We start from the raw sequence: 17,261 nt of genomic DNA on the forward strand, positions 1-17,261 counted from the left end.
CGTAAAATATATAGGTCAGGATGATAGATAGTTTTATTAAATGATTAATTTAATTACTAACTCATTGTCTGGTTGATATAAAAGTTGCATTAATTTTAACTTCATTAATTCTATTAAAATCGGCTAAATGCTTTAATGTTTAATTCCCGCTACCTAATCCATGAGCATACATTCAGGATTTCTAGGAAATGATTAATGTGTTATTATATCAATGAAGTTAATTTTATGACAGCTTAATTTTTAAAGACCTCGGATTCTAGCCACGTCTCATGATCACAAAACAGCAGGATGTTTGGAAGTCGAGGAAACATTAAATAAAATAAGATAGCAATAACAAGAAAAACCTTGGTGAAAACTTTAGGTGTTGGTATTCCAAAGAACATAATCGCTATAGATATATGACATATAGTAAGAAAGTTACGAACAACCAAAAACACAATACATGTACATGTAAGTTATTGGCGATTTCTTCACTTAGTGAATAGAAACATTTTCTATGCATCAAATGGAATCGAACCAGGGCACAAAAAACATCAGGTTTAATATAGCCAGCGGTTCAACCTACTGAGCAACTTACATATTTCGATGTAAATATAGACAACTATAATAGAAGTCAGTTTCCAGAATTTTTTTGTTTCTTTGTTCTTCTTTTTTTTTTTTGCAAAATTCTACACCAGGGCAGGGTTGCCCCTAAAAAGTTCTTTCTTAATTTATTCCTTTGAACAAAACCTATCAAAATATTTAAGATTTCTTAAGGATGGGGTTGGTCCTGAAGGATATCAAGGCCAAGAGCCATTCAGAAATATACCTTTTTACTGAGAAAATGTTGTTTTAGTCAAGTTTGAAGATTAATAATAAGATTGCAAGAAGCCCTGAATATGATAAGTTCAAAATGCAAATATAATTTAGAAATATGTACGATAGAACGTAACAAAAAGATTTGATTTTCAAAAGTGATTTTTTCCCTGGGAAATCCATCTCCCCAAAAAGTAAATTCTTTTGTTATTCGCAAAAGATCCTTTATTTGACCTTCAATATCTTTGTTTAACACACAATGAACCATAAGATTGCATCAAGGTCTTTCCATCCGCTTCTATTACTTAAAACTCTGGTTATGTGGTTCCAGTCACACCCTGTTCCATTTATTTATGTTTCGATGGTTCTCCTTCATTAGTCTTTAGATCTTCCATGCTTCATTTCTATCTAAGTTCAGAAAGAATTGTAATCTTTACTGCACATGAGTCTAAAGTGATTCTATTTCACGTCTGTTAATGTTACATAATCTATATATCTGTCTAGCACAAGGCTAAAATATCAAGAATTTTTTTCTTGATTTCGACATTTAAATTTGTTTAAAACATGGACAGAGCTCAATAACTACAGACAATGATTCTTTAAAATTTCTTTGTATAGAATTGCATGCATTTAAAAAAAAAAGATCACTTGTCAGGAAGCCATTGAGCTGATATCGACAAATTCGCCGTACCGGAAAAGTGAAACTATAATACGTAAGCAGTATACGTGACAAGATGCCGGGTAAAAGAAAGAAAGGCTTCAAGAGCAACTACAGGAAAGGTACTGTACCTATAGAGTTTTGTATTAATGGACAGTTACTAGTATATGTATCAGCTATTGATTTGGGGTAAAATCAAACATGTAAACGAAAAGGTGTCAATAGAAGTACCTCTGTATAGCATTATGGTAATATGTATAATATTATGGAAATCTTGGGAGGGGGTGGGGTGAGAGTTTCATTGTTGAAGTACACTCACTGACCTGATGTATTTATTTCTGTAATTGATTGTTGTATTACTTCAGTAAAAAAAATACTACTGTCAGGTAATTGATTTGCAAACGCGATATATGATCAAGATTACGTTATCTCTTTATAAAGCGTATCGAAGTTGATCGGATTAACGGGTCTCATTTTGATTAGATTGTAGGTAAATTTTATAACGGAGATGAGTGTCTATGCAAATTACGGAATATATAACATTTCAATTGAAATATACCAAATACGTTCTTATACACTGGGTAAAAGTGGCATGTCTCTTATAGCAAAACCAGAACAGGAACTTTGATTATCTCAGTTGTTCTCGAAATTGGAAAAAAAAAATGTAAAATAACATGTACTTGCAATGTATGCCAACAATTTTTTTGTTGTTCATATATGATGTTTTTAAAGCTTAAAAACATTTGTGAGAACTGATTATCCACGCCCTATCAGATTCAAGAAATGCAAATATTTACATTTGCAAATATAGTTCCTTCTATGAACCAACAAAATAGCAAAAATGTTCATTTCTGTAATAAAAAAGAAAACTTTGATCCATCAAATGCCCCCCCCCCCCAAAAAAAATGAAACCGAATCTTTCCGTCTAATACAGGAATTTAGGAATAATACATTCTTGGTATTTATTAAGTACAAAAGGTAAGAAATCACTTGTACACTTGCATCACAAACACAACAAGAATGAAGACTTAGCCCGCTAAAATAAAACCGTAAATACGTCCCCTATTTTTTTTCTTTCCAAACGAGAAAAGCCAAATCAACATCACATGACAATTAACACACATAAAGATAACATGGACTTAGGTATTGTGATATACTCAGTATCACTGCATTGATATATCCATACCTGTGTTACCTTCTTGAAAGAAATGAACGAAAATGACCGACCATAAAACATTTGTGAACAGCAGTTTCCCGATAACGTAACCTCTTTATGCAATATTTAAACAATAAAATGCTTTCTTTGGTGATTCATTCGGGATATGAAGGTAGCGACATTGCAGAAAAAATACATAACCCGCGTTAGCGGGTTATGTAAAATTTTTCTGCAATGATCGCTACCTTCATAACTGGCATGAATCACCAAAGAAAGCATTTTGTTATTTAAATTAACATCTTTCTTTTAACTAATCAATAAATTGATTACGAAAAGTAAGTAAAATTCACTAAATTGCTATTAATGTATATGACGTTAGCTGAAAGAAACAGCAAAATCGTCCCCTGTGAGACTTTGAGTCTGGCATCATCATGATTATTTCGTGGAGTCCGTGATATTTCTTAGGTCGCTGTAGGTTTTGACCAATCGATAAACAGGGCGTGTCAATTTCAGTCCTAACTGTCACTGTCTCGTCAGTTTCAGCCGCTGTAAATTTCGACCAATCGATAAACGGGGCGTGTAGATTTCAGTATGGCTGTTTCTATAGAGCTATGAATTAACTATAAGTTTCCGTAAGAAATAGAGGAAATTATACTTGATAGATGTAAATATAAAACGATAAGCGCGACTAACAATTGCACATAGATTTTACCTTACAAAGAGGATCGAAAAATAAGTGGGTAGTAGTAATGGTTGTTGAATCTGAGATTTTTTTTCTGGCGACGCAGTATTAAAGTAAATGTTGAAATGTGGTTCCTTATCATTTTCGACTGATCATGATTTATCATATGCACGAAATACTTTTAAAAACACACTTAATCAATACACTTGTTTGTTTGTTAGAAGCTAGCTATCCAAGTATAATTATATAATGAACGAATTCATGAAGTGAAATCCTATTTTGGACCATCGAACCATCGAAGTAAATATTTAATAGCTATTGATATTTTTCTATAACCTAAGAGAGGGTTGTACATTATTATACTTTCATGTTAAATACTGAAATCTGATTGATTTAGACGCAGTTGATAATCCGTTCTATTACCCTCAGCGTTAGCAACACACTTGGCAACGGGTAACACAACGAATTGTTACATGCGTGTAGATTATGCGCGTACGGTTCGCCGTAAAATTCACGTCATTTCTATACAAAAGCAGTAAAATTTCTCTAAAATAAGACATTCAGTATAATAAAATAGATAGTGCCTGTTTGGGAGGATAACAGTTGAAATTGACACCCCGAGAAAACCATTGTCAACCGACGCGAAGCGGAGGTTGACAATGGTTTTAGAGGGGTGTCAATTTCAACTGTTACCCTCCCAAACAGGTACTATTTATATAAAATATATGGTTACCTCATATTAATGATTAAATGCGTCCTATAAAATTTTCATATAATTTTTATAGCTTTTCACAATATCAATCTCAATAAAACTATAACCACCCTTGGAGAAACTTACTTTTGAACGCATTTTGCAGACTGCTCTGTTCTTAATTGTTTACCCGAAAAAAAAAATAAAAGTTTAATGAATGAATAATATAAATAACAACAGTTAAATTAAAACAAATAGAAAGCTCTAGTCCGGATGATTTTTCCAAATTCGGGAAAAATATGCCCGTACAATGTAAACTATTACATTATACAATGTATATATTAATATTTACATCTACCAAGCATAATTTCCTCTATGTCTTACGGAAAGTTATAGTTAATTCATAACTCTATAGATACAGCCATACTGAAATCTACACGCCCTATTTATGATTGGTCGAAATCTACAGCAGCTGAAAGTGACAGGACTGAAATTGACACGGCCTGTTTATCGATTGGTCTGTACCTACAGCGACCTTAGTAAAATCCCGGACTGCACGAAATAAACATGATGATGCCAGACTCAAAGTCTCACAGGAGACGATTTGGCTGTTTCTTTTAGCTAACTTACTTATGTACATTAACAGTAATTTAGTGAATTTTACTTACTTTTCATAATCAGTTTATTAAATAGTTAAAGAAAAATGTTAATATAAACAATAAAATGCTTTCTTTGACGATTCATGCGGGTTATGAAGGTAGCGATTATTGCAGGAAAAATTTACATAACCCGCTAATGCAGGTTATGCATTTTTCCTGCAATGTCTCTACCTTCATATCCCGAATGAATCACCAAAGAAAGCATTTTATTGTTTAAATAACCTCCCTGATGTGTTATATCTTAGAAGACATGTTGATTTAAAATCTTAACCCACATAATAACGTTGGTGTTTACACAAAGATAAGTTACGATTTAACTACGTTATGACACGTTGTTATTTTCATATATAGGCAAAAGCGTTCATAAATTGAGAAATTCGATTTTATAAAATGTAAACAAAATATGACCATTATAAACCTTCATGTGTATTCTTTCTTTCTTTTCATATGTCAGTTGTCTGGTATGTCTATGAGCTGCATAGCTGTTGACTAAAAAAAATCAATAAATAAATACAATATCATTAGTCAAAATAAAGACATTTTATAGCAATTTTAAATCTATTCATTTGTAATATTGTGTATTTTCATTGACCATATTAATTGAAGAATCTTTCTTTTGAAACATTTTGTAGGCAGCAGCTCAATACTTACCTCTATATATAGACAAAGAATACCCGGGCAAACCCGGCCACAACCCCTATCCCAGTGTGGCACTCGGTCGGGGTCGATATTTTCTAACACAGCGTACGCTTTCGATGATTCGAATAGCGATGCAACCGATACAGATGCTGAATCTGAAACTGATTTTGTAAATCGTAAACCACTTGAAATTGAATTGTCTGAACAGGCAAAGGAAAACTTTGAAGAATTGGATGGAAAATTTTCGTCAACAAGATATGAACAAAGTCGTGTCTTCTATGACAATGACGAAAATGAATACTCTAGAGTTTTGCAGGAAGACAACATGCAGTATGGTTTGGAGCTTTCAAATGAAGACGAATTTCAAGACAGAAAAGAAAAGGAAACGTTTTATGAGAGAATGCTTTCAAAGGAAATATTGAATGACACATTGAAAAAGGATCCACATCGTTTTAAAAGATGTAAATTCACTGTCCAAAATGCTCATGAGTCCACCTGTAAAGTTTTGGATGTACCAGACATCGATGGGCTTGATGAAATCAAGATATCGGGAAGATCGAAAGCAGGGAGAACGTTTGATGGGGACATAGTATTGGTCGAAATTTACAATCAGAAAAAATACACTACACAGTTTATTGGTCGTAACAAAAGAGAAGTTAACAGAAACAACAAATTACACAAAGTGTATGGCAAAGTAGTTGGTATATTTGAAAGAAATATGGCCGAAAACATCAAACATCCAGTATTTATGTGTGTGCTTGATGACACTTCCAACTTTCTAATGCGACCCGTGTGTAAAACTGTTCCAAAGCTTAACATCATCCACAATTTCAAATATCCATACCACATTCTCGTACACAAGTACGATCCAAACTCTGCCCGTCTCAGTTTTCATGATCGATTTCGGATTGACCCAAAAGTCATTAAAAGCTTCACGTTTCAAGTTGTGTTCATCAGATGGACCGAGTTTTACCCTTATCCTTTAGCAGCGGTCATTAAGGTTATCAAAACTGAGGAGACTCCTTCGTCGGCGTTACAAAACCTTCGCCTTCAACATCATGTGCCAAAATATTATCGTAATAACACCGTCATTGAAACTGAAAGAACTGTAAACAGATTAAACCTAGCTGAAGTAGAAAATGGAAAGGACAGGGAAGACCTAACTGGTTTAAAAGTTTTTACAATTGATTCAGTAGCTTCTAAAGATCTTGACGATGCACTTAGCATCGAGAAAGCTGATAATGAAAATTATCGAATTGGGGTCCACATTGCTGACGTTGGAGCTGTCATTCTAAAGAATGATGCGATTGATTTGGAGGCCCAGGAAAGGACCTGTACTTATTATCCGGGACAAGGAATAAAACCTTACCATATGTTACCGGAACCATTTAGCACAGACATATGTAGTCTGATCCCTGACGTAGCTAGACCAGCAATTACAGTTCTATTTACAATAGACGACGAATTTAAGATAGATGATATAAAAGTAAAGAAAACTACCATCAAATCGGTTAAACGGTTTACCTATGAAGAAGTTCAGAACATTATCGACGATGATTCCTCAGTCGGGGAGCTTGGTGAACGCATTTTGCTTTTGTTTAAATTTGCAAAATCTTTGCGAAGAAAGCGCTTGAAAGATGCTATGTTTGCTTTTCCCGTAGAAACAAAGCTAAACGATCCAACTAATTCTGTACTGAGTTCAAGAGAAGCCCATTATCTTGTTGAAGAATTTATGATCATAGCAAACAGATGTGTTGCACAGTATTTGAGTAGAGTCTTTCCGGACGTTATACCTTTATGTTGCCAGGAAGCTCCATCAGAAGAAATGGTGAATGGGTGGATTGAACAAAATAGTCCAATTCTCAACATGGTGCTTAAACTGCAAGATGTCAAGCTGACGAACGAGTACAAAATAGGACTTAACCAAATTCAAAACCAAATCAAATTTGAAGACGTCTTGCCTTTCCAAAAATGGGTTTGGGAAAGTCTTTCGGAAAGTACAAAAGAAAATGACATGAAATTAGCAGCCAGAATGATTGGTACTGACGAACTTCATCCATTGCAGTGCTTGGCATTAGAAGAATGGACATCCTTTCAGGAAACAACTGTTTACAAATGTTCTGGCAAATGCAAAAGAGAGGAGATGATTCACTTTTCCTTGGATATGGACTTGTATGTTCATTTTACATCACCAATCAGAAGATATCCTGATTTAATTATAAATCGATTAATTCATGCAGCTTTGGAAAGCAAACAATGTCCATATCTACCAGAAGAAGTTCATGATCTTTGTGAAAGATTTAATAGTACTATCCTTAGGGCAAACAATTTTAAAAAGCAATGTCAATTAATGACATGGGGATTTCAGCTGAAAAAGACCCCACACATAGTGCATGGCTTTGTGAAAGAATTTACAGAGAAATCAGTTTCAATCATCATTCCTGGATTACGGAATTTACCAATGTACTGCAAAGATATTCCGCTCAACCTTCTCCATTTATCAGAAAAACCAACGATTTCTAACGTATTGGAAGATAAAGAGGAAGTAATGATGTTAAAATGGTCTCAAAGGCTGTACGATGTTACTAGAAAACCAGTCACAAGTGTTGTGCTGTCAGAACCGATCGCCAGAGAAGCAGTTTGCAAACAAATTAATCCTCATACCAAAGCAAGATTTGTTATGCAAGAAACGTGGAAAACAATTCTGAAAATGATTGTTGAGGAAAATATAAGTGGTCTAAAACAATTTTTTACTGAGACACATATTGATGATAATTTTGGATTAGATGAAGACAAACATGATTTTGTTGATGCTTGTAAAAACACTGTCCTTGATCACTCATCCGAAGTAGATAATGGAAATATCATCAAACAAGGATGCGAATACAGTTTGTCGTTTTCTCGCGGTCAAATCGTAACCGTTCAACTATCAGCAGAACCTGAAAAGGCGATTTTATCCCCTTCCATGCAACTGTTTGATATGACTAGAAGTATAAAGCACTGTCTTCAGCATACGCGTGACCTAATCAAATTTCTTTCAGATTATTCTTTTTTGAAACCATGGAAGATATATTATTCGCCATCAATTTATTTGTCTATATGGTTGCCATTGTATGAAATGGAAGCTGTTACTTCTGCAGTGGATGAGGATTCGATTACAATCAACAATGTATCGGTTGAATTCGAGGACAAACGCCATGGACACTTTTACTTATCCCGGAGGTTCTGTGACCAAAGGGATATAGACTTTAGTACCATGACGGATGAATTTATAATAGTTGGTGAAGACTTGGATCAACCAGAATTCTTGAACAGTAGTTTTATTTGCCTAAAATCTGAACACGTGTACAAAAAAACAAGTAAAGCAAGGGAAAAAGTACCTTTAGATCCTGACGATAGATCAAACTGGATTCTTCATGGGCAGGTAACTGTTGTTGAAAAAATCAAACAAAGAGCGAAATATGAGACAATGGAACAAAATCCCGGTCAAAGAAAATCAACTAAGATTCGATTTAAAATAAAATTTAAACTTCATGACGGAAGCAGCGATCCATGTAGTGGTATGCTGAGCAAAGAAAATCCATCAACTTGTTCAGTGGAAATCATCCCAAAATCAGAAACAGACGTGTACGTATCATTATTAGAATGCAAACGATTTCATGGATATGTATGTACTATGTAGAAAATGTCTTGATCGCTTAAGGTGGTATGGGATATCTGTCGATATTAATGTGGATTGAAGTACATTATAATTGACAAACTTTCACCGATTTAGAATTTTCAAATTTTAACAATACTTAACCAACAAAATAGCTTTTTTAAATACTTGGAGAGGTAAAAATTGTAAAACCTCGATCGGGATTCGAACTCGTGACTTACAGATTCGTAGTAAACCCACTAACACACTACGCTACGCTGTTAGGTGACAACAATGGGAAAGAAATACTTAAATAATGACACTTCATTTTATTGTTCATTTTGATAAACAATACGTCATAACATGGAAGTGTCCCATACCACCTCAAGCATATAGAGACGCCTTAAACTTACTTTTCAGACGAATAGAAGCTATACTTAAGTGTTTAGACCAGTCAACTGAACTTGCTCGGAAAATAGCGCTGAACAAAGGAAAGTGGAATCATTTAGGTAAGTTTATTTCGCTGAATAATTCAAAACGACGCTTGTGATTTTTGCTACATACTTATTCATAGTTTAACTTTGTATTCATGAAGTATGCTTTGGATCCATGTAGATTCCCGGTACAGTAAAATAGCAAAAGAAATGCGCGTTGAAGTTAACACCTCAAACATTGTCCTAAACAACGAATACCAAAGAAACGCCATCAAAAAAGCCCTGAAATCAACTTTTACTCTTATTCATGGACCTCCAGGTATGTATGCTAATGAAACATACAAATACCAATTTAAAACCGGAATTCATTTAGAATGCTTAAAATGAAGAGTATGTTTTGCCTAAGCACACAGCATGCTTAGGCAATCTTTAGGCAGTCACTTTATCCGATACCTTGATTTTTTCTCTTTGTTGCTGTACCGACACTTCACTTATACTTTGAATCATAATTCCGTTTATCAATACTCTTCAAGGTACTGGTAAGACATATACAGGTACCAAGCTCGTCTACATATTCAATGAAATAAACAACAGAATGCAAACAGAAGGACATGCTAAGAAGCAATTGGTGTTTTGTGGACCAAACAATAAATCAGTTGACCTTGTTGCCAGTAAGTGTTTTCCCCACATAAGATATCAGGTAAGAGTCATTTATTGATTAATCTGTGGCCGCTTGTATATGTTAAGCATGGATCAAGATGATCTGGGCTTAAGTAAAGTCCAGCTATATCATTTCTCTCGCATACCTTTCTGATCTATGTGAGTATCTCTCAGAACCAGATATTGGGTAAGTTTAAATGGGGATAAAAAAAAATTGTGGATTACTATTTTGATGATGGTGAGATTATATCTTGTTATTTATAATTAAAAAAAAGATTACTCGTAAATGAATTGATGCACCAAGTTTCATTGAATTGTATTCAGGGTGGATGTACCAGAAATACGGAAACGACTGTCCCGATATTGTTCGCATTTATGGAAACTCCTTGGAAAACAAGGACTTTCCTACTCTTGGAAAGTATTTTTCCAAAAGAGCATCGGCAAGAGAAGCAAAACCAGATCCACAGCTGAAGGACATTTCCGTTCACAGATTGATACGATTAGAGAATAAACCGTTTGCAGAAGAAATCCGAAAATTCGATGAAAAGTTTAGAAAGTACAATGAAGGACAATACGAACCAACGTTGGAAGACTTGAAAAAATACAGAAAAATAACTAGCCAAGCATCACAGGAGGAATTGAAACAACATAGCGTCATCTTCTGCACCACTGCTGTTGCTACCAGTCCAAGGTTTATAAAGGCTCTTACTGAACGCGTCCAGCAGTTAGTTATAGACGAAGCTGGGATGTGCACTGAACCAGAGAGCATCGCAGCTATAATTGCTTCAAAAGCTGAACAAGTAGTTTTGATTGGAGACCATAAACAACTCCAACCAGTATTGAAGTCCACTTTTGCAGCAAAGCTGGGTCTTCGAAAATCCCTTTTTGAACGATACTGTGATCGAGCCATGATGTTACAGATTCAATACCGTATGGTAAGTATGATGTTCGGTAAGAATTTGAACGGATTTATATCTGACTATTTATTTAAATTACATATTTAAGAGAAGATTTTCAAAATATATTCTTGATGTTTTACAGCATCCAGCGATATGTGAATTTCCCTCCAAAGAATTCTACGATGGTAAACTGCTGACAAAATCTTCACCGAAGTGGGACATCTCTAATCCTTTGAAGATATGGATTAATCGAGACAAAAAACCCATTGTGTTTTGCCACGTCGAAGGAGAAGAGGAATATCTTACTGTGTCAGCAGAGGAAGGAAATGAACAATCTTGCAGCAATAAACAGGAGGTCGACAAAGTGGTAAATCATACTAAGTCATAAACAAGAGGTAGAAAAGTGGTAAATCATACATAGTCGTAAACAGGAGGTCGACAAAAAGGTAAATCATACATAGTCGTACACAGGAGGTCGACAAAAAGGTAAATCATACATAGTCTTAAAGAGGAGGTCACAAAAGTGGTAAATCATACGTAGTCGTACACAGGAGGTCGACAAAGTGGTAAATTATACGAAGTCATAAACAGGAGGTAGAAAAAGTGGTAAATCATACATAGGCGTAAACAGGAGGTCGACAGAGTGGTAAATCATACATAGTCGTACACAGGAGGTCGACCGAGTGGTAAATCATACATAGTCGTAAACAGGAGGTCGACAAAGTGGTAAATCATACGTAGTTATCAACAGGAGGTCGACAAAGTGGTAAATCATACGTAGTCGTAAAAAGGAGGTCGACAAAGTGGTATATCATGCATAGTGATTAAAAATGAGGTCGACAGAGTGGTAAATCATACATAGGCGTAAACAGGAGATCGACAAAGTGGTAAATCATACGTAGTCGTAAAAAGGAGGTCGACAAAGTGGTTTATCATACATAGTGATTAAAAATGAGGTCGACAGAGTGGTAAATCATACATAGTCGTCAACAGGAAGTCGACAAAGTGGTAAATCATACTTAGTCATAAACATGAGGTCGATAAAATGGGAAATCATTCATAGTCGTACACAGGAGGTCGTCAGAGTGGTAAAACAAACATAGTCGTAAACAGGAGGTCGCAAAAGTGGTAAATCATACGTAGTCGTAAACAGGAGGTGGACAAAGTGGTAAATCATACGTAGTCGTAAACAGGAGGTCGACAAAGTGGTAAATCATACATAGTAGTAAACAGGAGGTCGACAGAGTGGTAAATCATACATAGTCGTAAACTGGAGGTCGACAAAGTGGTAAATCATACGTAGTCGTAAACAGGAGGTCGACAAAGTGGTAAATCATACGTAGTAGTATACAGGAGGTCAACAGAGTGGTAAATCATACATAGTCGTAAACTGGAGGTCGACAAAGTGGTAAATCATACGTAGTCGTAAACTGGAGGTCGACAAAGTGGTAAATCATACATAGTCGTAAACAGGAGGTCGACAAAGTGGTATATCATACGTAGTCGTAAACAGAACGTCGACAAAGTGGTAAATCGTATATAGTGATTTATTCTATCTTTTGGTGCCAACTACGATAATATCATTTTCTGCCTCTACTTTGAGCTTTAACCAATGCTTACTTCCCGATACTAGAGTTAATACATTGAAACTACAGCATGTCAGTTTAAGTATTTATTCTAAAGATTAGAAGTAAATAAATAATAGAAAGAAATGAAAATGAAAAGTAATTAACCAATGAATAGATCTACATGTATGTTGATTTCGTTTTTAATTAGAATGAGCAAAACTGAGCAACATTGAAGAGCGTTGTATTGTTTTCTTTGAAAATTGGCACAAACATTATGTTGAAAATGAAAGAAATAATTAAAATATGTTTAAATGTCTAAGATCAGAAAAAAAATTGGTGTATAAGCGTTATGAATCTATTTTACAATTTATTAACTTCCTAAACTGATTATCTGTAATTGTGTAACTACATGTATATCAAATGATACCCAATTTGAAATGAACTTCGTATTTAACAACAAGCAGAGATATGTACAATGTATGCATCAAACATGCAGCGAAAACAGTCGAAGAAATAGAAATACGAAAAAGTTGATAAAGAACGTGAAAAAACTGACAACGCTCTTTCCGTGAACCTTTCCAAAGAAACATGAACCAAATCATAAATGACAAGCGTTTTCATAATATTTCAGACATTTACCCACTCTTGTTACAGGTTAAGATATTAAAGCATCTGGTAGAGCATGAAAGACTCGACCTGTCGGACGAAGAGAACCTAAATATAATGTCCCAGTACAATGCCCAGTGTCACCAGATCAGACTCGCTGTCTCCAACATCGCAGAGAAAGTAAATGTTAACACAGTCGTGGCCAGCCAAGGTAGGTTCGAACACCTCCAACGTCAACGGGGTAGTCGGACACCTACGATTAGACCCCTGCATTTGAGACTGTCATTGTTTACCGAAAATGGATCGTACTTAAAAAAAAGAAGGTTTGTTTACCCTGGGAAGTTGTATTTTGTAGGAGGAGAATGGAACTATGTCATCTTCAGCACAGTTCGATCTTTGCCACGATACCGTATAGAGAAGAGACCTACTCTGGGTTGGTGCGCAAAAAGTCTTGGCTTCATTTCTGATGCGCATCAAATTAACGTCGCACTGACAAGAGCCAGAAGAGGTCTCATTATAATCGGTTGGTTCTTCAAATAAACATTACATTCATTTTTCCATTGAGGATTTAGAACATTATTTGAACATGGTTATAGTCATAAATGATTTTTTGTGCTTTTTATCTAAAATTTTTTCTCCATTTTTTCAGTTTGACTTTGTCTTTAAACATGTTAAGAATATTTCCTTTTCTGTTCTAAATCAGGAAACAAGTATCTTCTTGCAAGCAACCCAGTATGGAAAAGACTTATCGAACATTACGCTTCACTTGGCTGCGTTGTGGATGAAGACGAAGAATTTCCTAGAAGTCCATAAAATTATTACACTGCACTTTCTTATAAAATCGATTATCACAGAAAGTTACCCAATATTAAGCACCCAATGAAAGAAAATGAACAGAGGCACATAGCGAATTACGAGTTCGACTGAACTTATATTATTGCACTTATCAGGAAGGAAAAATGCACCGGGGACAAGCAAAGCAACTTTTAAAACAAGGAGAATGTAGCATAGTTTGGTTAGAATTCATCTTTTCAGATTTTATTGATAGGTACGTGTAGTTTAACTCAAAAATTGTGCGCCGTAGTTTGAAACTTTTTAGTACGAAAGGAACTGTGGCCCTCAGGTCGTCCATATGAATTTTTTCAGACTGAGCTCTATAGACGGCATGACAGAGACTTCTGAAATTTGAAAAAAGCAATCGTTAGTTAATTGACTAAAACATCCAAACACTGCAAATTTATATTTTAATCAGTTTACTAAGATAAAGGTATAGCGTGTTCAAACATGAAATGCTAAGATTAAAGAACTATTTTGACAATTATTCATAACCTGCGATACATATCAATCCGATGAGTAAATTGTATGTACATTTATTAATTTTAACTAGCAGATTTAAGAAAAGCCCATGAACGATTGCTAGAAATGCATTTAAACATAACAATATGGAGTATAGTGGTTAATATAAAATTTGTATTAAATAGGTAATACATGTACATGTAAAGGGCATGTATTTTGAATCAAATGTGACAATTAGCTAAGTGACTTGAACATCATTCAAAGACAGTTGTTCAATATCTTGTTGGAAATCAGATTTAACGGTATAAATTAATATAATATTTTAAGTCGTTTTATTGTAAAAACAATTTGTCTAACAATACAATTTTTAAAATATATTGATGATTTAAGATGTATAAAAACAAATGGAATGGATTGCAAGTTGTAAAAGAAAGACAACTCTTGTAGATTTAATTTGAAAGAGTTATTTCCCTTACACTCGTAACTGTGTTTTTGACAAACTATAAACTTTTACATGTATCTTCTATTTATTGTGAAATGCATTTTTAAAATTGTGATAATGATTTCATGATAACCTAATACTATGTCTCATGACTTGATATTTATAATTATCTAATTCTTAATTTTACATCAGTATTAAATAGGTTGTGATCAACCAGATTGTTGCATTTACTTTTCAATTTGCTTTACAAGTCCAATGTTAAATCAATATCGGAATTCTCGACCGACATTCAGAATACATATTAATTATCACTGTACACTGAGCATTTTTAGAAATACCATTTGTAATAAGCTTAAGCCAAGGACCCTTTTCCCATACATTGTCAAAGCAGCTTTTAAACTGATTTGTTGGACCATATTTTCTCATTAGTTTGATATATTTATACCAAGCTTGCCGACAAAAGTTTTAGTAAAATTTTAGTACAAAAAGTTAATTACCGAAATATTCTTCATTCGTCAATTAATGAAAATGATTGTGTTTTTTATTTCATTCTTGACAAATTTTAATGATTAATAAAACGACAGAATTTTGGAAAGACCAAAAATATTTTAAGCCAGCTAATAAAGACACAAACTATTATTTCCAAAACTTCGCTAATGGTACACTGGTCCTTCAGAAGACCGCAATTTTTTTATTTGTTGGAGCTCACTCCTCCCCGCTGTTGTGGAAGGGAGAAAGGTGAGAATGCAATTCCTTGCTGGCATTTCCAGCAAATCGACCACTGCTAAACATCCAGTTTGAGGTGGACCACCACACCTTGACAGAGAATGCACTGACTCGATTACGACACTGGGATACTTAACTCTCGCGCTGACGGGTTCACTAGAAGCAGCTGGACATGCAATGTTGGTAGAAGGTGACGAGGAAGCCAATCACTATTTCATCGTGGGTCTGGGTTGCGAAGTCGTACTTTTCTTTGATTTCTTGTCTTCATATTTCAGGATGTATAATGGTGTAGTCGCCGTTTGATGGGTTACGGAAACTGATGCGGTCTGCCATTGTTAAAAACGGACATTACTTTAAATAAACACCCCCAAAGCAGGCAGGGCAACTCAGAAAGATTGCCTGGACAGAGTTGGGACCTAAAGATTCGAAAAAAGGAATTTTCTTTTCATCTCAATACCACGTGTATTGTTCATATAATGTAGCTGCATATTGTTCATATCATATTCATACATGTAGTTTCAACAGGCGCGTTAATTAATTAAATCCAAGACAAGTTGATCGTTTGCGAAGGACAAGCATAACAATCATACACACAAGGTCAATTAAGAATTAGGTAGAGCCAAATAAATAATGTATTGGTTTTCAAGCCGAAAAATTCAAAATATAACGCGACTGGTAGGTATTCAAGTTTTATTGCAAGATTTTCAAGGGGGATAAATTGAATTTTTATATTTTAAGTAAAAATTGAGTTATTCCCCTTCCAATATATATTGCAGTTTTTGCCTAATGCAGCGGTGCCCGAGAACATATGCATTTTCTTTTGCCTAGTTTGACAATTAACGCCAACTCATGGCATACATGAACTAAGTCTTTTCAGCCCTAACCCAATATACTTTTATATAGAGGAAAGGTCTTAATTTTCAAACGACCACCTAACAAAAAGAAAACAATGCTGCAAAGATATTGACCTATGAACTTTATTATTCAAAATAGAAGTTATACGAGATGAAAACAGATAAGTTGTCATTAAAAGACACACTGATTAGTTAATAGTTCACTTGGAAGCATGGGTGCAATAGATGATCATAACAGGTGCTTTCCTATAACATAATAAAATCCAAGAAAGATCCAACACAAAGATAATAGTAGAAAAAAATGTGTGACACCAGCCATTTGTTAATTGTTTTAATTCATCACAAACATGTAACAACATTAAGTGTTTGATCTATAAAGACCATTCAAGAATAAATCAATGGACAACTGATATCAAGTTTAAGTACATTAAGTACATTAAGTACAGTTTAAATTAAAATTTAATTCCTCTATGGCCCTCATCTATTGTCAAAGATTTAAAACTGACAAGTTTAATACAAAAGAATGATTTCCGTTAAAAGCATGCTGGATTTCAATTATAATGGTCTATCTTAGAAAACTTGTTGTATGAACTGACACCTCAAATATAGAAGAAGAAAAACCAGCTGAATGAAAAAACTTGAATAGCTGCCAATTAAGCTCAAAATAAATAAGTACAGTATCACCAGAGAAATGGCTAGTTTTCAATTTGACTGTGCTTAGTGTCCTACTGTTAGCATGATATTTCTATGAAATTATTGCAGAATATGAGAGTGGGCGCCCCGCCCCTGCAGGGAGGTTTTTACTTTGTGGGCTTTGGAGCGGGTTTACATTTACATTCTTCTATGACATCCACCTGAA

The 17,261-nt window shown here is 34.6% G+C and overlaps 2 protein-coding genes across 2 annotated transcripts in view; one reads left to right on the top strand and one right to left on the bottom strand.

Annotated features, from left to right (window-relative positions):
* The first annotated feature begins 1,378 nt into the window (after window positions 1-1,378).
* Window positions 1,379-15,216, top strand: LOC105335192 (3'-5' exoribonuclease HELZ2). The gene is made up of 10 exons (XM_011438986.4): window positions 1,379-1,575; window positions 5,274-8,907; window positions 9,338-9,426; window positions 9,533-9,670; window positions 9,885-10,022; window positions 10,336-10,946; window positions 11,053-11,277; window positions 13,133-13,295; window positions 13,440-13,607; window positions 13,788-15,216. Exons 1-10 carry the CDS (start codon window positions 1,530-1,532, stop codon window positions 13,895-13,897), a joined length of 5,322 nt encoding a protein of 1,773 aa, XP_011437288.3. The 5' UTR covers window positions 1,379-1,529; the 3' UTR covers window positions 13,898-15,216.
* Window positions 15,217-16,507: 1,291 nt separating this feature from the next.
* LOC105335200 (uncharacterized) overlaps window positions 16,508-17,261 on the bottom strand; it is a 35,347-nt gene continuing 34,593 nt past the window's right edge. Inside the window, exon 55 of the mRNA XM_066086134.1 lies at window positions 16,508-17,256. Within this exon, the coding sequence (XP_065942206.1) occupies window positions 17,203-17,256 (54 nt within the window). The 3' untranslated portion in view covers window positions 16,508-17,202. The remainder of the gene's footprint in view (window positions 17,257-17,261) is intronic.

This window comes from Magallana gigas, chromosome 5 (genome assembly GCF_963853765.1).
Source record: "Magallana gigas chromosome 5, xbMagGiga1.1, whole genome shotgun sequence".
Classification (NCBI taxonomy): Eukaryota; Metazoa; Mollusca; class Bivalvia; order Ostreida; family Ostreidae; genus Magallana; species Magallana gigas.